This window comes from Amblyraja radiata, chromosome 12 (assembly GCF_010909765.2).
Source record: "Amblyraja radiata isolate CabotCenter1 chromosome 12, sAmbRad1.1.pri, whole genome shotgun sequence".
In the NCBI taxonomy this organism is placed as follows: Eukaryota; Metazoa; Chordata; class Chondrichthyes; order Rajiformes; family Rajidae; genus Amblyraja; species Amblyraja radiata.
The window spans coordinates 62,813,662-62,837,394 of record NC_045967.1 but is presented as its reverse complement, the minus strand read 5'-3'; the positions used below and the strand labels follow the sequence as shown (position 1 = coordinate 62,837,394).

The following is a 23,733-nucleotide window of genomic DNA, read 5'->3' as shown; positions in this document are numbered from 1 at the left end:
GTCCCTCCAATGTTTCAGGCAGAGGAGTCATACAGCATGGAAACAGGGCCCTCGTCCCAACCCACCGATGCCCCATCTAAGCTAGTCCCATCTGACCATGCTTGGCCCAAATTAAGCACAGACATTGTGGGGCATTGGGCCTGTTCCTATACTACACTGTTCTTTGTTCTATGTTCTAACATCATAGTCATAGAGTCTTACAGCGTGGAAACAGGCCATTCGGATCAAATTGCTCACACTGGCCAACTAGTCCCACCTACCTGCATTTGGCCAATATCCTTCTAAACCTCTCCTATCCATGTACCTGTCTAAATATTTATTTCCCTTCCATACAAGGGAAAGACTGCATTCCCTCCAATTTCTTTTTTTTTTGTTCTTGCTGCACAGTAAAGGAATGAGAGTTAGTATTGGAAACAACTCTGAAAGACTGTTAAAAGATTTAACAAAAATATGACTATTAGAATTGTATGCAAATTTCAGCACGACCCAATTTCAAGAGCCAGATAACTTGATTTTAGGGAAGTGGCAAAGACTTGACAAAGGAATTGAAGTGGCTCTTACCGACAGCAACACACTGACTGCTGAGTCCCAGGGTGATCAGCATGAAGAAAAAGAGGCTGGACCAAAGAGGCGCCCACGGCAACTGTGTTAAAGCCTCTGGATACACGATAAAAGCCAAACCAAAACCTGAATGGGAGACACAATTGGTCAGATAAGATTAATTATGTACAAAAGAAAAAGATTATAATGTTGTTTATATTTCAAAAGTCCATTAATTAATCTAACATCCAGATTGAGTGCCCAGCCTCAACATGCTTCTCTCTTCCACATTCTTACATGTTTATTTTACATTTCCCCATACCTTGCTCTCCCCTCTCCCCTCCCCACATCTTCCCTCCCCTATATCTCTCCTTTCCAATTACCTTCCAGCTGATCTCTTGCTCATCACCTCCACTCCATCACCAGATCTAAATCACAACAGAAAATGGCAAGTCTAAGAGCACAGGTACCTGACTTAGCGACCTCTGAAACAGGCTTGTCCTGTACGTGAGACATGTGTCCCAGGATGGAGAAGATGACAAATCCAGCAAACACACTCGTGGCACAGTTAATGATGCAGACGATCATGGTGTCTCTGTAACAGTTGTTGTTGAATTTGTTGTAGGACGACAGGGTTATTAAACTGCCCCAGCCAATTGCAAGTGAATAAAATATTTGTGTTGCTGCATCTTTCCAGACCTGGTGAATGGAAATTATAATTAGTTCGCACAGAGTTAAATTTACCAATGGGACCAACATTGTTATTATAGTGGACAGTGAAGAAGGTTGTCCAATGTTACAATAGGATATTGATTAACTGTAAAAGTGGGCAAAGGAATGGCCCTTCCATAAGCTAGGGTACTGTCCGAATCACCTCTCCCTATTGCTGTCATTAGACTTTGTCTCTGGAACAGGTGCACTGCAATGCTGAGAACCATGTTCTCCACTCTGCTCACCCAATGTACTTGAGTTTGGCTTGATTGTATTTATGTATAGTATATGATATGGTTGATTGGCTAGGATGCAAAACAAAGCCTTTCACCATACCTCGGTACATGTGACAATAATAAATCTAAACCAACACCTATAATAAAGCTAAAGATAGACACAAAATGCTGGAGTAACTCAGCAGGGCAGGCAACATTTCTGGAGAGAAGGAATGGTTGGCATTTCAGGTTAACACCTACCTCAGTCTCGAACCGAACCGTCACCCATTCTTTCTCTCCAGAAATACTGCCTGTCCTGCTGAGTTACTCTAGCATTTTGTGTCTATCTTTGGTTAAAACCAGCAACTACAGTTCCTTCATGCACATACTCACAATAAAGCTGTTCAGTTGCATTTTTTTCAGACCTCTAAACCAAAATGCAATGAATGATTTTACATGAATAAAATTATTCATGTCACAATTCAAAAGCAGCATTCATTTCTTTAGCTAAATATTTCATCCATGAAGGAAGAAGCAGAAACGTGGAAATATCTGATTGAAATATTCAGCCAAAAGAAGGTGGATTACCCTGGTGAGATTACCTCAGCATCAGCCAGCTTTGAGAAGTCCGACTCGCTTCCAATGTAGAATTCAATCCCTTTCCAGGCTCCCTCCAGGGTCAGTCCTCGAATCAGAAGTGCAGTCAGAACCACGTACGGAAATGTTGCTGTGAAATAAACCACCTGAACGTGGAAAAGGATTGTTAGGTTGTCTTCTGTTCCTGATTTAACATCTGCAATATTTGATTCAGTGAAACACTAAATAAAAAAAGACAGCTTCTGGAGTAACTCAGTGGGTCATGCAGCATCTCTGGAGAACACAAATTGGTGGTTTTGGTCGGGAACCTTTTACAGCATAACCATGTTCTCCAGAGAAGCTGCCTGACCCACTGAGTTACTCTAGCACTTTGTGTTTTATTTTGTAAATCAGCATGTGCAATTCCTTGTGTCTACACTAAGTAAAAAGATTGGAGCTAAAGATTATTATTCACATCACATAATTGAGAAGCGCATTTAACAGAATTTAAATTCTACAATATTTAGAGGAGAAGCCCATTGTGAATCAATTATGCACCACAAATTTACTCTAACTTATTTTGCAATCTTAGGAGGCACACATTGGGGAATGTGGTCCCTTGAGCATTTCATTTCACTCCTCGAGTCTTATCTGCTTTATTTGACGACTAATTCCATACACAGACTTTCGCTTTGTGTATACCTTGGCTCACAAATAATTATCGCTGCAAATCTAAAATTAGCGAATAAGAGAGCATTAAATGATTAATTAATCGATTGATTGATTGGTAACATCACCAAACGACCAGAAACATCACCTATCCATGTTCTCCAGAGATGCTGCCTCACCTTCTGAGTTATTCCAACACATTGTGTCCTTTTGTGTATTAACCAGTATCTGCAGTTCTTTGTTTTGATGTTCTCCCTTTGCGTACTGCCTTGGTGACATCTACTATTCATGCACTACAATCGTTGCATTTTTGTACTTATTTATGACTGTGCTAATTTATATGATTTTACCGAATTTACTGAAATCAAAGAATTTCACAATATGTAGATACATGACGATTAAGTACCAATGAACAAATTAAATCATCATGAGCAAGAACTGTGAACTCAGAGAAACTGTCCCAACTCTCAGAGTACAATTTCTTGTTTTATGTCCAATCCACAATCCATTATGTTTCAGCAACTTGTGCAGTGATGCTTAAAGCTATAGCACCTATAAAAGCAAATCTGCCAAATTGCTAAGACTCGGTACATCTAACAGATCATTTAACTTCTCCCTGCTTGCTGTCAAGTTTCTAGATTACTCTTGGATTTGTGCACATTACAACAGATGGAGCATGTTGTACCACATGCCAAGGTGGTCCCTTATCGAACATGGAAAGTCTTTGGAGATTCAAAGGAGAACCACTAGTTGCAAGAAACCTAACTTTTGACCTGCCATCAATTTCCAAATCCCAGTGATCAGCCCTATTGATTACTTTCAGTTCATAGCCAGAGGTTTTTAATGGTTAATGCACACGGACTCCTATAACATCATCAAAATTCAGTTTTTCCTCTGGAATGAATACATAAGGAATTTTTCAATGTCAACCATTTCCTTAATTTCTGTATTGTCATCTTTTTGAATTGGGTTCTTTGTTATGATGTTATTTCCCTCTGCAGGTTTCTTTGTGTGTTACCCACAGTAATTTTAAAGCAGATTTGTAAATGTGGAAATCTGTACATTGTCACCAGTTGTTTAGTGCTGTTTGTCAGCAATCATTTCACCTTCCTGAAGTTTTGATTCCTTTAGAAAGTGCTCCACAAACGATCAGCCAGGCCAGAAGCAGACAGAGGGCCAAGTACCAGACTATCTCCCCTGTCTCGCCCACTGAACTTGCGCGGCGTAAAACAAACTTTCTAAATAAAATGACAACAGAAGACATTTTGTATCAGTCAGCATTAAATAAAGAGCACAAAAATATTTAGTTAATTATACATGAATTTGCCCTTTCTGTCCTGGGCCTCTTCCATTGCAAGAGTGAGGCTGCATGCAAACTGGAGGAATACCACTTCATGTTCCGCTTGTGTAGCGTACAGCCCAATGGAATGAATGTTGAATTCTACATTTTTAGCTACCACCAACAGCCACTCCCCTTTTTTCCCTCCTCTCTTCCCTGAGCCCACCTGGATTATCACTAATTTCTCCCTTTCTCTTTCTCTTTCTCTTTGTTCCCATTCCCTTCCACCTATAATCCTTCATGTGGGTTCACATTTCACACCTGTTTAATCCTTGCCTCCTTATCTCACACTTTCAGTCCTCTCATTTCTAGCCATTGCTCAACCATCTGCCAATCATCCGCAACTGAATCTACCCATCACTTGCTAATCTTTGTTCCAACCCCACCTCTCTTTGGGCTTTCTCCACCCTACTGCAACCAGTCTGAAGAAGGGTCCTGACCTCAATCATTGCCTATCCATATCCTCCACAGATGCTGCCTGATCTGCAGAGTTACTCCAGTATTTTTTTTGTAAACCAGCATCTGCAGTTCCTAGTGTCTCCAGCATCTATGTCTCTTTTGCCTCCACTTGAAAGCCTGGGTATGCCCTGGCTCATCAGCAAGACAGACCCACCAGTGGCGACAGCACAGTGGGAGGGCAGTGCTGGGAGTCCTCAACATTGAACCCAGATCCCATGTAATCCTGTGACATTGTCTTATTCCTCCCACTGTCCTCCCAATTACTCTGTCAAATTTAAATACATATCAGCATGCAGGCTCTTCATGTGACAATACCTTACGCATATGCAACCACTCAGGAAATTAATCGTGCTGGAAGTGCAGTGAACTCAGAGCAAAAGACCTGCTGTTGAATGTGATGTTGGGGTGGAATGGCTCTATTTCAACCAGCAAGGATGTGATAGGCTGAATGGCCTCCTCCTAGGTTGCAAATCTTCTATACTTTTTGGCGTTGTTAAATGTGGCAACATTCATACGATTTAGTTATCATTGTCACAGGTTAATGAACCAACTATATTCAGTTTGCCGCTGCCTCAGGGCTCCATCAACCTGGGTCTGTGTTGTCTGTATTGATAGATTGATTGGAAGGTACAGCATGAAAAAATTGGTCCACCGACTCCACACCTACAACTGATTGCCAGTTCATTCCCTTCACATTCGGGGCAATTTGCAGAGGCCATTTAACCTACAAACTCGAACGTCTTTGGAGAAGTGGGAGTACACTGCCCCTAGTGTGTATGGGGTGCATAAGAAAGTGGGATAACATAGAACTAGTGTGATCGATGGTTGGCGTGGACCTGGTGGGCCAAAGGGTCTGTTTCCACGCTGTATCTCTAAATTAAACTAAACATGTTGGTGTAACTAAACTTAATCAAACTGCTCTTGATAAAACAAGAATCCCTCACCAAATGCGTAGGAATGAACTACAGTTGAATGTTTACACCAAAGATAGACACAAAATGCTGGAGTAACTCAGCGGGGCGCAGCATCTTTGGAAAGAAGGAATGGGTGATGTTTCAGATTGAGGAAAGTTATTGATATAAATATGAATGTATGAGGTGCCATTCTCTGCAGCATTACTTACTCCCAGTATTGTTCACTTGGGCCTTGGTGTGGAACATAGATTTCTGATCCATTGGAACAGGTTTTGTTGTTTGCCTGCAGCCAGGTTGTGTTAACGACTTCAGAATATCCACCGTCCAGAGTGAGGTTGCAGAGCGGATCTGGAAAATGTGGGGTGGGACATTTCACTGAGAATTATTTCTGCTATTTTCTCTGCATTCCTTCCAGCTTAATTGCACCCTTCGTATAGCTGGCTGATTAAAACTGAACACTGTGCTCCAAGCATGGCCTCACCAATGCCATCATGTTCATAAGTGACAGGAGCAGGATTAGACCATTTGGGCCATTATGTCTACTCCGCCATTCAATCAAGGCTGATCTATCGTTCCCTCTCAACCCCATTCACCTGCCTTCTCCCCATATCCCCTGACACCCATACTTATCAATCGAGCCAGGATGTTTAGGCACTAAAAATCTCTGAAATAGGCAAGCAAAAAGGCATGATAAAATTACAAAAAAGGCACGAAAAGGCATGTATTTCCACCACCAAAATATGGTTAAAACTGATATTATAAAGGTATACTACATTAAATGACCAAAGTTAGGGTTAAGGTGGTGAAGTCAAGTCAAGTCACATTTATTTATATAGCACATTTAAAAAACAACTCTCGTTGGCCAAAGTGCTTTACATTTGTAGGGTTTTGGCCCGAAACTCTCCATATTTCCTTCGCTCCATAGATGCTGCTGCACCCGCTGAGTTTCTCAAGCACTTTTGTCTACCAAATGACCAAAGTTGCCTGGTTACACATAATTACTAGCATTTTTTCAAATTATCTGGAATTAAACTATGCCATCTGTCAGACAGAATATGTTTCAGTTGAGAAAAACTTCTTTCTACCTCAGCTGAGGTCACTGGTGCATACCCGAAACAAGCTACAGACTCTATATTCATGTCGATATCTTGTGCATTACAACTATGTTTGAGAACTTTAGCTATGTTTTCTATTTCTTCAAGATCTTTGTTAGCTAAAATCACTCTTTCACATTTTCCTTGTATGTCTTTATCTATTTCGCTTGGAACTTTACGAATATCATCAGTTACTTTGTTGAAAACCTGCAAGTTATTCACTGGTACACAAAATTGCTGGGGAAACTCAGCGGGTGCAGCAGCATCTATGGAGCGAAGGAAATAGGCGACGTTTCGGGCCGAAACCCTTCTTCATGTTTTGCCACATTTCTCAAGGGAAGTGGTAGCTTGTGGGAAGTTTGCAAATTTGGAAGCAATGTAGATTTAGGAGAAGACTGAACCAGCGGGCAGCGGCACAAATTAATGAATGACCGACGGTGGCGCCCCCGGTTTCGCCTCGGTGGTGGAAATTTTCTTGTAATTTATACTATGTTAACATGTTAATAATAACATTAATGTTGACGTGTTAACATAGAAAATGTCATTGTAATCACGGTATAACTGGAGAAAATAGCAAGACCTTTTAGCAAAAAAGGTTGATTTAGGCACATAGAAACATAGAAAATAGGTGCAGGAGTAGGCCATTCGGCCCTTCGAGCCTGCACCGCCATTCAATATGATCATGGCTGATCATCCAACTCAGTATCCTGTACCTGCCTTCTCTCCATACCCCCTGATCCCTTTAGCCACAAGTACCACATCTAACTCCCTCTTAAATATAGCCAATGAACTGGCCTCAACTACCTTCTGTGGCAGAGAATTCCAGAGATTCACCACTCTCTGTGTGAAAACTGTTTTCCTCATCTCGGTCATAAAAGATTTCCCCCTTATCCTTAAACTGTGACCCCTTGTTCTGGACTTCCCCAACATTGGGAACAATCCTGCATCTAGCCTAGCCCCTCACTTGATCGTGAAAAAGGCATTATCCTGGTGAAATCATCAAAAAAAGGTATGAAAAGGCACATGGCATTTATGGCAAAATCCTTGGCTTATCAAGAATCTATTTATCTCTGCCTTAAAAAATATCCATTGACTAGGCCTCCACAGCCTTCTGTGGCAACAAATTCCACAGATTCACCACCGTCTGAATAAAGAAATTCTAAAAGACTAAAGATGGAATGAAATGGCATTGAAAGCACCCTTTCACAATCCGAAAACAAAACACTGTACCTCGGTACATGTAACAACAATAAACATAAGCCGTATTTCAAAAATGAGTATAAAATGATGCACAGTCCACAGGATGATGTGGGTATACTAGGGATGGAGCCCCTCAGACCAACGGGTGGACACATGTCCACTAGATAGATTACTGGGAATCCATTACATTACCCAACAGAGTTAGCTCAGTACCTCTGGGTGTCCGACTACAGGTTTCATCTGCACCCCACCAGCTGAAGCAGTCTGACCACGGCAGGGGGGACTGGAAAGAGGCAAACAGGTAGAACAGGCTGTAGGCGATGATGCAGTTGTAAGTAATATCAATGAATGTACTGAAAAGGACCATAGTGATTCCCACACCTAGAAATGGAACAAAGAGGTTTACTTCAAGTTTACTGGCAGATTGTATTGCAACGTTTAAGAAATATTTAGACGAGTACAGGGATAGGACAGGTTTAGGGTGATTTGGGCCAAACCCAGGCAGGTAGGATTAGTGTTGATGGGACATGTTGGCCAGTGTGGGCAAGTTGGGCCGAAGGGCCAGTTTCTATGCTGTAAGACTCTATTACTCTGTAAATATTTAATTGGTAAAAAATCTTTCATAGATTCAGTTGATCGGGTAAATCAGCTTTGTTCAGCTATTCTCTGGCCCCATTATATTTTATGTTATAAATTATATTTATATTATACTCATAGTCATACAGCACGAAAAGAAGCCCTTCAGCCCAACTCATCCATGCCTTCCAAGATGCCCCATAAAAGCCAGTCCCATTTGTCTGCATTTGGTCCATATCCCTCTAAATCTTTTCTATCCACAAAATATTTTATAAATGTTGTTATCGTACATGCCTCAACTACCTCCTCTGGCAGCTTGTTCATGTTGAGTGAAATAGTTGCCCTGCAAGTTCCTATCTCTCACCTTAAACCTGTCCTATGGTTCTTGATGCCGCTACACTGGGTTAAAGACTCTGCATTCACCTATCTATTCCCCCCCATGATTTTATACGCCTCTCGCCTTCCTGTGAACCAAGGAATAAAGTCCTTGCCTGCCTAATCTTTCCCTATAGCTCAGGCCCTTGAGTCCTGGCAACATCATCGTAAAACTTCTCTGCACGCTTTCCAGCTTAATAACATTGAAATTTAGAGTTATTTCCCAAATTGCTAGGACATGGAGGTTTGTACGATAACTGGCCTCTATAAATTGCCCCCGGTTTGTGGGAGTGGTTGAGAGAATGGGATAACGTAGAACTAGTGTGAACAGGATGATTGATGGTTGGTGTGGACTTGGTGGGTGGAAGGGCTTGTTTCCATTCTGTATCTTTCCTTTCCTTCCTTTTAGTTTGCATATGCACGGAGCAAGAATAACCATGGCGCATGAAAACACGGGCTTATTGAGTCACGGCAAACAGGAAGTGACAGAGCCAGATGTGGCGGGGACCAATCACGTGAGTGAATGCGGACACCGAACAAGTGGCGCAAGGGCGACCCGCTCTGAGTGGACACTGATGTTGATGGTCTGTGTGATAGACAGGCAAGCACGTGTGCATGTTCCCGGCTGGTGAGGGGTCATGGCGCCTGCGTTCACAACATGGTTCATCCCTCCCCCCATAGGAGGGGATTGCAGCGAGAAAAAACAAACAAAATCAATTCAACTGGACATAGAAAGACAGTGAAATGACTCCCGCTTTTATACGGCCTGCTACCAGTCGACCATCCGACGCAGGGGAGCATCTTCTATCTCGGTGTCTTCTTGATCACCTGCTGAAGAGGTCTGTACACATGGAAGCCCTTCATCACATGGTGTTGTATCTGTTGTTTCACCTGCTTGAACGATGGCTTCGTCCGCCAGGGTCTCTTCCCTGGGTGTTTCATCTGTTCTCTGGCGTAGATGTCGCCTGACAACTCTCCGTCTGAGAGTTCTAGTTCAGCCACTTGACTGTTACAATGTCGGACAACGGCTGATTGCCAGCTTTCTTTGTGCACGAGTCGAGTGTAGACTTTGTCCTCAGTGCTAAATGTTTGCAGCCTGGTGTGGGTCTCATGGTTCTGCTTCATGGCCTCTTGTTTTTTGCATATATGTTTCTGGATGGTCGGCTGTAGAAGCTCGAATCTGGTACATGAAGGACGTTTGAACATTAATTCAGCTGGGGATGTGCCCGCTAATTCATTTGGAATGGACCGATAATGGAAAAGGAAACAATTTAATTTTGCCATCAAGTCACCTTGCTCTCGTTTCATGAGGCCTCGTCTCACCGTTTGCACTGCATGCTCAACAAGACCATTTGATGCTGCGTGATGCATCAAGAACAGGACAAGGGGTCCAGAACAAGGGGTCACAGTTTAAGGATAAAGGGGAAATCTTTTAAAACTGAGATGAGAAAAAATTTTTTTACACAGAGTGGTGAATCTCTGGAATTCTCTGCCACAGAATGTAGTTGAGGCCAGTTCATTGGCTATATTTAAGAGGGAGTTAGATGTGGCCCTTGTGGCTAAAGGGATCAGGAGGTATGGAGAGAAGGCAGGTACGGGATACTGAGTTGGATGATCAGCCATGATCATATTGAATGGCGGTGCAGGCTCAAAGGGCCGAATGGCCTACTCCTGCACCTATTTTCTATGTTTCTATTTGATAAGGTGCTGTTGCCATATACCCATGGTGGTATTTACTATTCTGTCTAATACCATTCTTATCCACAAATTCCTTGAATTCTGTGCTGTTGTCAGATACAATCATTTCCGGAATGCCAAATGTAGCAAAGACTGATCGTAATTTAGATACAGTAGCTGCCGAAGTACACGACATATGAGTAGGTAGCGCCTCTATCCACTTCGAATAGGCATCAACAATACCTAGAAACATGTGTCCCCAAAACAGTGCAAAATAAGGAGAATCGGGCTATGCCCACGGTTTAAGGGGAACTTTGGGGGATACATTCTGCATTAGCTGACGAATGGAACAAGTGCGTACCATATTCTCAATATCTCTATCAATTTTAGGCCACCACACGTAGCTTCTCGCCAGTGCCTTCATTCTAACACCAGGATGAGCATCGTGCAAGTCACGGAGTATGCGCCTGTTGCCTTGAGGGGGAACAATTACTCGACTGCCTCATAATAGACAGCCATCCAGACAGTTTAGTTTAAGTCGATGTCTCGTAAATGGTTGAAACTCAGGTGAAGATTACGGAGAGTCGGATTGTCAAGGAAGACTCTCTCTAACTTCTACAGGTGCACAGTCGAGAGCATGCTGACCAGTTGCATCGTGGCTTGGTTTGGCAATTTGAGCGCCCTGGAGAGGAAAAGACTACAAAAAGTAGTAAACACTGCCCAGTCCATCATCGGCTCTGACCTTCCTTCCATCGAGGGGATTTATCGCAGTCGCTGCCTCAAAAAGGCTGGCAGTATCATCAAAGACCCACACCATCCTGGCCACACACTCATCTCCCTGCTACCTTCAGGTAGAAGGTACAGGAGCCTGAAGACTGCAACAACCAGGTTCAGGAATAGCTACTTCCCCTCAGCAATCAGGCTATTAAACCTGGCTCGGACAAAACTCTGATTATTAGCAACCACTTTCTGTTATTTGCACTACCAGTTTATTTATTCATGTGTGTATATATTTATATCATGGTATATGGACACATTTATCTGTTTTGTAGTAAATGCCTACTATTTTCTGTGTGCTTAAGCAAAGCAAGAATTTCATTGTCCTATACAGGGACACATGACAATAAACTCACTTGAACTTGAACTTGAACTTGAAGGGCTGTCGGGCCCACCAACCTGTAGAGCTCCTTTAACCTGGAACTGAGGGCTGCTTTTATTTGTTCGAATGCTCTCTGCTCGGCGTTTGGCAATACCCAGTGTTGGTCCTTCTGGAGTAATCGGTACAAGGGCACCAACACTGTAGCCAACTGATTTATGAACCGATTGTAATGCATAATTAGCCCAAGGAAAGAACGCAACTGTGCAACGTTCTGTGGGCGTGCGGCCTCTTTTACAGCTTTGATATTGTGGTCCTGGGGATGGACACCTATCTTATCAACTCTATTGCCAAGGTAATCGACTGAGTCAGTCAGAAATGTGCACTTTTCACTCTTTAGTGTAAAGCCAGCTTCCTGTAGGCGAGAAAGTACCCTGACCAGTGTTTCAAGATGGTGTGCCTCTGACGTACCGGTTACTTATATGTCATCAAGGTAAGCACACACATAAGGAACATCCTTAACTAGGTTATCAATAAGGCACTGGAATATACCAGGGGCAGAACTCACTCCAAATGGTAACCGCGTGTAGCAAAATAGGCCCCGATGTATGTTGATTGTTGTAATGTCCCAAGACTCTTTATCCAGCGTGACTTGATGATAGACATGCTTCAGGTCTAATGTTGAGAACTGCTGTCCTCCTGAGAGGGATGCATATAGGTCTTCAATTCGTGGCAGGGGATGAATTTATAATGAAAAGCAAGGAAATGTCAGAACAGTTAAACAAGTACTTTGGTTCAGTCCTTACTAAGGAAGACACAAACAATCTCCTGGAAATACTAGGGGACCGAGGATCTAGTGGGAGGGAGGAACTGAAGGGAATCCACATTAGTCAGAAAATGGTGTTAGGTAAACAGTTTGGACTGAAGGTAGATAAATCCCCAGAGCCAGATGGTCTGCATTCCAGAGTACCCCAGAGGTGGCCCTAGAAATCGTGGATGCATTGGATATCATTTTCCAATGTTCTCTTGACTCTGGATCAGTTCCTGTGGACTGAAGGGTAGCCAATGTACCTTCACTTTTTAAGAAAAGAGGGAGAGAGAAGACGAGTAATTATAGACCAGTTAGCCTTACATCAGTCTTGGGGAAGATGCTGGAGTCCATTATTAAAGATGTTATAGCAGCGCATTTGGAAAGCAGTGATGGGATCGGTCAAAGTCCGCATGGATTTATGAAGGGGAAATCATGCTTGACTAATCTTTTGGAATTTTTTGAGGATGTTACAAGTAGAATGGATAAGGGAGAGCCAGTAAATAAGGTGTGTCTGGACTTTCAAAAAGTCTTTGACAAGGCCCCACACAAGAGTTTAGGGTGCAAAATCTGAGCACATGGCATTGGGGGTAGGGTATTGACATGGATAGAGAACTTTTCAGAATGGCAGGCAGTGACTAGTGGGGTGCCGCAAGGCTCGGTGCTGGGACCCCAGTTGTTTACAATATATATTAACGATTTAGATGAAGGAATTAAATGTAACATCTCTAAGTTTGCGGATGACATAAAACTGGGTGGCAGTGTGAGCTGCGAGCAGGATGCTTTGAGGCTGTAGGGTGACTTGGATAGGTTGGGTGAGTGGGCAGAAGCATGGCAGATACAGTATAATGTGGAGATCCATTTTGGTAGCAAGAACAGGAAGGTAGATTATTATCTGAATGGTGTCAGAATACTGGTCTCAGAATAATCATGTCAGAATTCTGGTCATCGGGTGGCGCCGCGCGCGGCAGCCTCGCCAACAATTTGTCCGTCATTTCAGCCTTTTTGTTGTTTTTAGTCTGTCTAAAAGTATGTTTTTGGAGGTTTCTTAGTCTTTTTTATGTGGAGGTGGGAGGGGGAAGAGTGGAAACCATTTCCCAGTCACTACCCGGTCAAGGATGCGTCTTTTCTCCGAGTCATATCTCCGCTCCCTCCTTGCAGCCAACCAACTGGATTGGCACGCCCTTTCCTGCCGGAGACCAGCCAGAGCTTCGGCAGTGGCACAACACTGAATTCCATCGAGGAGTAGGCAATGCCTTACTGGGGATCGCTGTGTTGGAGCTCCAGAGTGTTGGGCCTGCTGATTAACACCGTGGAGCTGTCGTTTGCGGAGCTTCCAGCCACGGGCGGCACTGACTTTAACGTCAGGGAGTCCTGGGATCCTTTGCCGAGGGTGACCAGTGTTGAATCTCCACCCAGCTTGGCCTGTGGACTTCGGGAGCCGCGGTCTCCGGTAGGAAGTGGCTGATTCAGAAACTCCAAGCCGCTGAGTGTGTTCTTCCATTCCGATGTCAGAGTTCCATCATCCCAGCGAGAGGGCCTGAACATCGGGCCGCCGTAGCGGCGACTGTGGAGGCCCCAACCACGGGTGAACAATGAGGAAGATGACGGAACTTTATTGCCTTCCCTCACAGTGCGAAACGTTGATGTTAAACTCTATTGTGTATTGTGCTCTTTTTTCTTTGTATGGTATGATAACTCAAATCTCACTGTACCAATTGGTGCATGTGACAATAAATGTAACTTGAACTTAAATAGGAGAAGGAGAGGTGCAACTAGACCTGGGTGTGCTTGTACATCAGTCACTGAAAGTAAGCATGCAGGTACAGAAGGCAGTGAAGAAAGCCAATGGCATGCTGGCCTTCATTGCGAGAGGATTTCAGTTTGGGAGCAAGGAGGTCCTACTGTAGTTGTACAGAGCCCTGGTAAGACCTAACCTGGTGTATTGTGTGCAACGTTGGTGTTCTAATATGAGGAAGGCCATTATTGCTTTTGAGGGAGTGCAGCGTAGGATCACTAGGTTAATTCCCGGGATGGTGGGACTGTCATATGATGAAAGAATGGGTCGACTGGGCTTGTATTTGTTGGAATTTAGGATGAGAGGGCATCTTATGGAAATATATTCAATTCTTAGAGGATAGGGTAGATGCAGGAGCAATGTTCACGATGTTGGGGGAGTCCAGAACCAGGGATCACAGTTTAAGAATAAGAGGATGGCCATTTAGGACTGAGTTGAGGAAAACCCTTTTCACCCTGAGAGTTGTGAATCTGTGGAATTATCTGCCACAGAAGGCAGTGGAGGCCAATTCACTGGATGTTTTCAAGAGAGAGTTAGATTTAGCACTTCGGGCTAAGGGAATCAAGGGATATGGGGAAATAGCCGGAACAGGGTACTGATTTTGAATGATCAGCCATGAATGGTGGTGCTGGCTCGAAGTACCTATTTTTTGTGTTCATCCAATTTCTATCCGATTGTTGGCCTCCCCTGATCACATGCACTGGTAAATGAAACAAGTCGCCATGATGAGCAACTTCTGCCATAAAAACTACAAGTACATCGATACTATCTCCGGTGTAGCTGCAGAAGACCGAGTCTGGGCGCTGTAATTTTGGTATTTGGCGTAACGACGACTCACCTATCAAACTGACGGCTGAACCTGTATCCAGTTCAAACCTCATGGGCTGGTTGTGTACTGTCAGCGTAACCATGTATGGAGGCTGGCTCTGACCTTTCTTCCCATGTGTTTTGAAAATGGTCCCAACTCCTATGTAATGGTCGTCTACTCATGTGGAGTTGTGAGTCTAAGTTTGCCGTTTCCCTCTGGCACGTTGCTTTGCAAAACATACCTTCTCGATGTGTCCTACCTTCCGACAGATCCTGCAAACTGTGTTTTTGTGCTTGCAGTCGGACACCTGTATGTGACTTTCACTGCAGCTACGACCATGTCAACCTTTGTGAAGGTTGACGTGGTCGTAGCTGTGAGTCATGGGTTGGTTGGCGTTGGCAAACATTGACGTCTTTGGGAGGGGGTTCTCGATCCCATATTGCTTGAATCAGCGGTGAATGATTAGATTGAAGCTGGGTAAGACCCTTCCCCATTGCTTCCCTATAACAAGCAGTGGAGCAGGCGTTGTCCCAGTACAAATCATGCTTTTCAGACTCTCGTGTGTTTTTTTGTCACCGGTCCCGATAATCAACGCCTGCATGAATATTGTTTCTTCGAACTTGTTTGTCTGGATATCTTTGTGCTTGCATTCTAATACAGCCATAGTTAGTCTCTTAATAAAATCGTTGATGTTCTTTTCTGGAGCCTGTCGCTGCTGCGAGATTTGGAAGCACGCCGTAAAAACATTGTCTTGTCCCCCCCACCCAATCGTTATTGAGAGATGCAAATATGCTGGTCAAATCTGATTCACCTTGTAAGTGTAGTGCATCAAAGTATTTTTGACTGAGTTGACCCAAGTATATGTGAAGCAGCTTGAGTTTTGTCGCTTTCCTCCAGTTTCGCCGTTGGTGTCAAAATTGGTAGATGTTGGCCGTAATCCTGGAAGGTTTTCTTCCATTGCAGCCAGGTTTCGGATGTTGTTAGCATTAGCTGCAGCCCAGAATGGAGAGGGTGCTGGAATCCTCGTCGCCAAATGTTATGTATGCGCAGAGCAAGAACGACGATGGTGCATGAAAACACGGGTTTATTGAGTCACGGCAAACAGGAAGTGTCGGAGCGATATGTGGCGGGAACCCAATCACGTGAGAGAGAGCGGACACTGAACAAGTTGCGCGAGGGAAACCAGCACTGATTGGACACTGATGTTGATGGACTGTGTGATGGACAAACATGCATGTGTGCACATTCTTAGTTGGTGAGGGGTTGTGGTGCCGGCATTCTCAACATGGTTCACCTTTCCATTCCATAATTTAAATAAATGTAAAGAAATACAACTTTATTTTTGATAATTAGTGGCCACATATTGGGTTTATTAATTGACTGCTTGAAATGAGGAAATGAAAGCATTTGACTTTCTGTGTGTGTCTCTTCAGAGTCTCTATCTGTCTTTGTAAAATGTACAACACAAGGGTTAGTAAAAACTTTCCAAGGTTGGTTAAAACCGCAAGTTAGTTGGAAATTTATAGCTGAATATTTGAGTGAATTATGTATTCCGGCTATATTTTTTACACTAATGTTATAAAATGCTTTAAATTAATACAGCTGACCCATTGCTTATCTTCCCCTTTCCCCTCTCACACAGTACCAACATCACCCAATATTTCTCCTTTCTTTAATTATTAAACAGATGAAGACTAAATAAACATTAACCTTGTAGTATTGGCACAGCTTTCCACACTGCGACAGGACCAAGGCTGGCAAACTGCCCGAAGGAAGTTTCCAAGAAAAACATTGGCATTGCAATAAGTGCCAGCATGACTGTGTAGGGAATGAGAAATGCTCCTGGAAAACAGGGGAAGGGAAAGGTGAATTAACCTGTACAGCGCATTCAAGCAAGAGCAGACACATGAAATTGTCTGTCTCCAACGTGACCCCGCCACTCGCCACATCTTCCCATCTCCCCCAATGTCTGCCTTCCGCAAAGACCGCTCCCTCCGCAACTCCCTTGTCAATTCTTCCCTTCCCTCCCATACCACCCCCTTCCCGGGCACTTTCCGTTGCAACCGCAAGAAATGCAACACCTGTCCATTTACCACCCCCCTCGACTCCATTCAAGGACCCAAGCAATCGTTCCAGGTGCGAGAGGTTCACCTGTATCTCCTCCAACCTCATTTACTGCATCCGCTGCTCTAGATGTCAGCTGATCTACATCGGTGAGACTAAGCGGAGGTTGGGCGATCGTTTCGCCGAACACCTCCGCTCGGTCCGCAAGAACCTACCTGACTCAGCACTTCAACTCCCCCTCCCAGGTGGCTCAGCACTTCAACTCCCCCTCCCATTCCCAATCCGACCTCTCTGTCCTGGGTCTCCTCCATTGCCAGAGTGAGCAACACCAGAAATTGGAGGAACAGCACCTCATATTCTGCTTGGGGAGCTTGCATCCGGCAGGCATGAACATTGACTTCTCCCAATTTTGTTAGCCCTTGCTGTCTCCTCCCCTTCCTTAGCCCTCGAGCTGTCTCCTCCCATCCCCCAGCCCTCGGGCTCCTCCTCCTCCTTTTTCACCCCTTTCTTCCCCCTGCCATCCCCAATCAGTCTGAAGAAGGGTTTCGGTCTATTCCTTCGCTCCAAAGATGCTGCTGCACCCGCTGAGTTTCTCCAGCATTTTTGTGTACCTTCGATTTTCCAGCATCTGCAGTTCCTTATTGAACTGCAGATGCTGGATAGCACAGTGATGCAGCAGCTAGAGCTGCTACCTCACAGCGCCAGAGAACCCAGTTCGCCCCTGACCTCAAATGCTGTCGGTGTCCAGTTTGCACATTCTTCCTGTAACTGCATAGGTTTTCTCCGGATGCTCCAGTTTCCGCCCATGTCCCAAATACATGTGGGTTTGCCGGTTAATTGGCATTTAAATTGCCCGTAGCATGTAGAGAGTGGATGAGAAAGAGGAATAACATAGAACTAGTGTAAGCAGGTGATCAATGGTCAGCATGGACGATGGGCTAAAGGCCTGCTTACATGCTGTATTTCTAAACGAACTTAAACTAAACTCAATGGGTTAGACAGCTTCAGAATCTGAAGAAAGGGTGCAGACCCAAAATGTCACCTATCCATGTCCTCCAGAGATGCTCCTTAACCTGCTGAGTTACTCAGGCACATTTTTTTTCTCAAACCAGCAGCTGTAGTTCCATGTGTCTTCATTCTGTTAATATACACCATCAGTCCCTGCATTGCTCTTTCAAATAGAGTCACAAATAGAACTGGGCACAAAATTAATGCTGCATTGTTTACTGCAGATCCATTATCATTGGTGACAGGGCCGGCCTTAAGCCGATTGGACCGATTACTCCCAATTGGGCCCCGCGCCTATGGGGGGCCTCGTGTTCATTTTCCATATTTCATACGGAAATACAAATTTGCTTTGTTAAATAAAGATGAATAAAAAAAATTTGCCATATGGATTTTTTTACAAAACGAACAAGGATAACAACCGCTGCACGGCCATCAGACACAAACGATTTGTTAACTACTACTGTTAGCACTTGTTAACAGCCAGTAGTTAACAAGTAGTCATACAATGTGTCATCAATGCATCGATCCACATTCCTCAGTAAATGTAATTGTGTTTTGAACAAGTATTAATGACGCTGCGCTCCTTTGAATACAATTCACGCGGTGTCATTAATACTTGTTCAAAACACAATTACATTTACTGAGGAATGTAGATCGTTGCATTGATGACACATTGAGAATTTCTTAAAACTCACCATCATGATTGAGGTCTTCTTCTTGCCGAGCTTCTTCTTGGTGTGCAGGTTAGTCATTCAATTTACCTACCGACCCACGTTGTGTCTCTCTGTCTTTCGCTCTCTCCCTCCCTCTCCCTCTCTCTCTCTCTCGCACTCTCTCTCCCCATCCCGTCTCTCTCTAGCTCTAGATTGGAGGGTAGCTAATGTAACCTCACTTTTTAAAAAGGGAGGGAGAGAGAAAATGGGGAATTACAGACCAATTAGTCTAACATCGGTAGTGGGGAAACTGCTAGAGTCATTTATTAAAGATGGGATAGCAGCACATTTGGAAAGTGGTGAAATCATTGGACAAAGTCAGCATGGATTTACGAAAGGTAAATCATGTCTGACGAATCTTATAGAATTTTTCGAGGATGTAACTAGTAGAGTGGATAAGGGAGAACCAGTGGATGTGTGATATCTGGACTTTCAGAAGGCTTTCGACAAGGTCGCACATAAGAGATTAGTATACAAACTTAAAGCACACAGTATTGGGGGTTCAGTATTGATGTGGATAAAGAAAAGAGTAGGAGTAAACTGGTCCTTTTCACAATGGCAGGCAGTGACTAGTGGGGTACCGCAAGGCTCAGTGCTGGGACCCCAGCTATTTACAATAAATATTAATGATTTGGACGAGGGAATTGAATGCAACATCTCCAAGTTTGCGGATGACACAAAGCTGGGGGGCAGTGTTAGCTGTGAGGAGGATGCTAGGAGGCTGCAAGGTGACTTGGATAGGCTGGGTGAGTGCATGGCAGATGCAGTATAATGTGGATAAATGTGAGGTTATCCACTTTGGTGGCAAAAACAGGAAAGTAGACTATTATCGGAATGGTGGCCAATCAGGAAAAGGGGAGATGCAACGAGACCTGGGTGTCATGGTACACCAGTCATTGAAAGTAGGCATGCAGGTGCAGCAGGCAGTGAAGAATGGTATATTAGCATTCATAGCAAAAGGATTTGAGTATAGGAGCAGGGAGGTTCTGATGCAGTTGTACAGGGTCTTGGTGAGACCACAGCTGGAGTATTGCGTACAGTTTTGGTCTCTTAATCTGAGGAAAGACATTCTTACCGTAGTCTTGCCATACAGAGAAGGTTCGCAAGACTGATTCCTGGGATGTCAGGACTTTCATATGAAGAAAGACTGGATAGACTCGACTTGTACTCGCTAGAATTTAGAAGATTGAGGGGTGATCTTTTAGAAACTTACAAAATTCTTAAGGGGTTGGACAGGCTAGATGCAGGAAGAATGTTCCCGATGTTGGGGAAGTCCAGAATAAGGGGTCACAGTTTAAGGATAAGGGGGAAATCTTTTAGGACCGAGATGAGAAAAACTTTTTTCACACTGAGAGTGGTGAATCTCTGGAATTCTCTAGCACAGAAGGTAGTTGAGGCCAGTTCATTGGCTATATTTAAGAGGGAATTAGATGTGGCCCTTGTGGCTAAAGGGATCAGGGGGTATGGAGAGAAGGCAGGTGCAGGATACCGAGTTTGAATGGCGGTGCAGGCTCGAAGGGCCAAATGGCCTGCTGCTGCACCTATTTTCTATGTTTACTCACGACACGTGCCTGAAAATGACTAATTTATAATTATATTTCTATGAAAATAGTTCCCAATTGGGCCCACGCACTTCCTAAGGCCAGCCCTGATTGGTGAACACACAATTGTACTCCCAATTGAAACTCCTCTACATAGATTTTGATTCTGGAATTGGAAGGACCCAACAGGCATGAATAGATGACTATAGCATCAAATGCAGCATTCCCTGAGCTTTGTTATAATTTTTGGATGAAACTACACTGATTTTGTTGAAACTTCATCCAGCTTCATCCAGTAGAACCCCAATCCAAGTATTTTCCTCAAAGCAGGATCAGTGCACCAGATGGATTGGCTCTGGCATTCTCATTAATGAATTGAAATCCTTATAAGTTTAGAGATTCAGCGTGAAAACAGGCCCTTCAGCCAACCAAATCCATGCCGACCATCGATCACCCATTCCATGTTATCCCACTTTCTCATCCACTCCCCACACACCAGAAGCTATTATCAAAGGACAATTAACCAACAAAACTGCATTTCTTTGGAATGTGAGAGCTAACCGCAGCACCTGGAGAAAACCAACAGTCACAGGGAGAACAATGGATACTCTCTGTATGGTTTGTATGTTCTCCCTATGGACCACGTGAGTTTTCCCTGGGTGTTCAGGTTTCCGCCTATATTCCAAAGACGTACAGGTTCGTAGGTTAATTGGCTTAAGTTGTAAATTGTCCTTTGTGTGTTGAAGGACCTGTTTCCGCACTGCATCTCTAAACTAAACGTGCAAACTCCATACAGACAGCACCCGTACTCAGGATCGAACCTGGGTTTCTGGCGCTGTGAGCTAGCAGCTCTACCGCTGGGCCTCTGTTCATCAGTAAATTTTTACCAATTGGCTTAATCACTGCCAACACACAGGAACTTTATCGTGGACGCAATGATAAAGACTGAGAGACTGTTGACAATCCACATCAATACTACTAGACTCCCGGAGATAGAAGATATATCCTGGTTCACTCCTGTTTGTCATCTACATATTGCCCTTGTGATAAACCATCTAAATACATCCCTGGGAGCTGAACTTGCACACTTGGAGGCCCTTGCAGAGGTATTTGCATCATCTTTAGCCACAGCTGAAGCTCTGGAAGATTGAAGAAAGGACAGCAAGGACAAGCCACGGAACTACAGATGCCAACATTCTGACTGGATATTAAGGCATCAGGTTTGCTGACCTCTTGTGGTCAAGCCTCATTTGTGTTACCAAGATGGACAAGGATGGTAAAGAAGGCTTCTGGTACTTATCCATGTCTTCCAGAGATACTGCCTGACCTGCTGAGTTCTTCTAGCTCTTTGAGGGGTTTTTTGCCCTTCATCAGTCAGGGTGTTGAGTATAGAAGTTGGGATAAGATGTTATAGTTGTACAAGATGTTGGTGAGGCAGTATTAGTAGCACTGTGTTCACTTTTGGTCACCCTACTGTTGGAAGGATGTAATTAAGCTGAAAAGAGTGCAGAAAAGATTTATGAGGTTGTTGCCAGGACTTGAGGGGCTGATGTATGCATGACTCCAGACCTTCAGGGCAATCATCATCCTCATTCTCGGAAACAAAACATTATAAACAACCAACAGTTCCAAGGTTCAGTAAAACGCACAGTGCTAGTGTAACTCAGTGGGTCAGTCAGCATCTCTGGAGGACATGGATAGGTGATGTTTCAGGTCTTCTTCAAACTGATTGCAGTAGGGGAAAAATCTGGAAAAAATAGGTGAGGTAGAATGAAGCCTGGCAAGAGATAGGTGGATACAAGTGAAGGGTGGTTGGACAGTTCAGACATTTAGTTCATCATTCATTTCATCATTACAGTTTAACAATCAAATATTTATCTCAAACATTGAATTTTACATTGTTAAATCAATGCATTCTTTCCTTTATTATTATCTTTCCTTCGTGTGGATTGTGAAACATCTACAGTACCTCCTCCATTCCTGTAAGCCAGGTAAGGGAATCTCCAGACGTTGCCCATACCCACAGCACAGCCGATCATTGAGAGCAGGTAGTCGGTCTTCGAGGACCAGTTGCCTTGTTCCACGTTCTCATCACTTTCACCCATGTGTTCACTGCTGGGGGAAACCTAAGGAAAGAGAGGGAATGACTGACAAAAGCTATACACAACCTAACTAGAACTCTGCAAAGAAGAGTTTTCACATACTTCAGAAAATCCAGCTTTCGAAAGAAACTGCAGATACTGAAATCTTGAGTAAAACACAAAGTGCTGGAGGAGCTCAGCAAGTCAGGCAGATCTGTTGAGGGGATAGATAGGCGATGATTCAGGTTGAAAGCTGAAGAATGGTCCCAACCCAAAGCTTCACCTATTCATCACCTCCACATATGCTGCCTGACCCGTTGAGTTCTTCCAGCTCTTTGTGTATTGTTGAATATTCAGCTCTTCTTTAATTGGCAGCTAATAGTTGGTATTTTGGCACAGAGAGTGGTGAATCTCTGGAATTCTCTGCCACAGAATGTAGTTGAGGCCAGTTCATTGGCTATATTTAAGAGGGAGATAGATGTGGCCCTTGTGGCTAAAGGGATCAGGGGGTATGGAGAGAAAGCAGGTACAGGATACTGAGTTGGATGATCAGCCATGATCATACTGAATGGCAGTGCAGGCTCGAAGGGCCGAATGGCCTATTCCTGCACCTATTTTTTATGTTTCTATGTTTCCATGTTTCTATGCAAGCAAGGGGTACTTGAAGTTAGCGAAGTCAATGTTCATACCGCTGGGGTGTAAGCTGCCAAAGCGAAGTATGAGGTGCTGTTCCTCCAATTTGCACTGGGCCTCACTCTGACAATGGTGGATGCTCAGGCAGGAAGGTCAGTGTGGGAATGGGAAGGGGAGTTAAAGCGTTTAGCAACCGAGAGATCAGGTAGGTTAAGGTGGACTGAGTGGAGGTGTTCAACAAAACGATCGCCGAGCCTGCGCTTGGTCTCACCGATGTACAGGAGTCCACACCTGGAACAGGAGATACAGTAGATGAGGTTGGAGGAGGTGAGAGTGAACCTCTGCCTCACCTGATAAACCTGTCACGGTCCTTGGACGGAGTTGAGAGGGGAGGTATAGGGGACAGTTGTTGCATCTTCTGCGGTTGCAGGGGAAAGTACCTGGGGAGGGGGTGGTTTGGGTGGGAAACGGTGAGTTGATTACTAGGTTACTAGGGAAATTGATGAGGGTAAAGTGGTGGATGTTGTCTATATGGACTTCAGTAAGGCCTTTAACAAGGTTCTGCATGGAAGGTTGGTTAAGAAGGTTCAATTGTTGGGTATTAATGGTGGAGTAGCAAGATGGATTCAACAGTGGCTGAATGGGAGATACTAGAGAGTAATGGTGGATAACTGTTTGTCAGGGTGGAGGCTGGTGACTAGTGGGGTGCCTCAGGGATCTGTGTTGGGTCCACTGTTGTTTGTCATATACATCAATGATCTGGATGATGGTGTGGTAAATTTGATTTGTAAGTATGCAGATGATACTAAGATAGCTGGTGTTGTGGATAATGAAGTAG

The 23,733-nt window shown here is 44.0% G+C and overlaps 1 protein-coding gene across 1 annotated transcript in view; it reads right to left on the bottom strand.

Moving 5' to 3' along the window:
• The window catches only part of LOC116979357 (sodium- and chloride-dependent neutral and basic amino acid transporter B(0+)-like), a 31,907-nt gene extending 8,597 nt beyond the window's left edge, over positions 1 to 23,310 (bottom strand). Inside the window, exons 1-11 of the mRNA XM_033030961.1 lie at positions 23,246 to 23,310; positions 22,355 to 22,361; positions 22,151 to 22,307; positions 16,566 to 16,697; positions 7,931 to 8,098; positions 5,633 to 5,771; positions 3,818 to 3,949; positions 2,755 to 2,774; positions 2,069 to 2,259; positions 1,011 to 1,239; positions 562 to 687 (exon numbers count right to left, since the gene is read on the bottom strand). Of these exons, the coding sequence (XP_032886852.1) occupies positions 562 to 687; positions 1,011 to 1,239; positions 2,069 to 2,259; positions 2,755 to 2,774; positions 3,818 to 3,949; positions 5,633 to 5,771; positions 7,931 to 8,098; positions 16,566 to 16,697; positions 22,151 to 22,307; positions 22,355 to 22,361; positions 23,246 to 23,310 (1,366 nt within the window). The remainder of the gene's footprint in view (positions 1 to 561; positions 688 to 1,010; positions 1,240 to 2,068; positions 2,260 to 2,754; positions 2,775 to 3,817; positions 3,950 to 5,632; positions 5,772 to 7,930; positions 8,099 to 16,565; positions 16,698 to 22,150; positions 22,308 to 22,354; positions 22,362 to 23,245) is intronic.
• Positions 23,311 to 23,733: the final 423 nt, after the last annotated feature.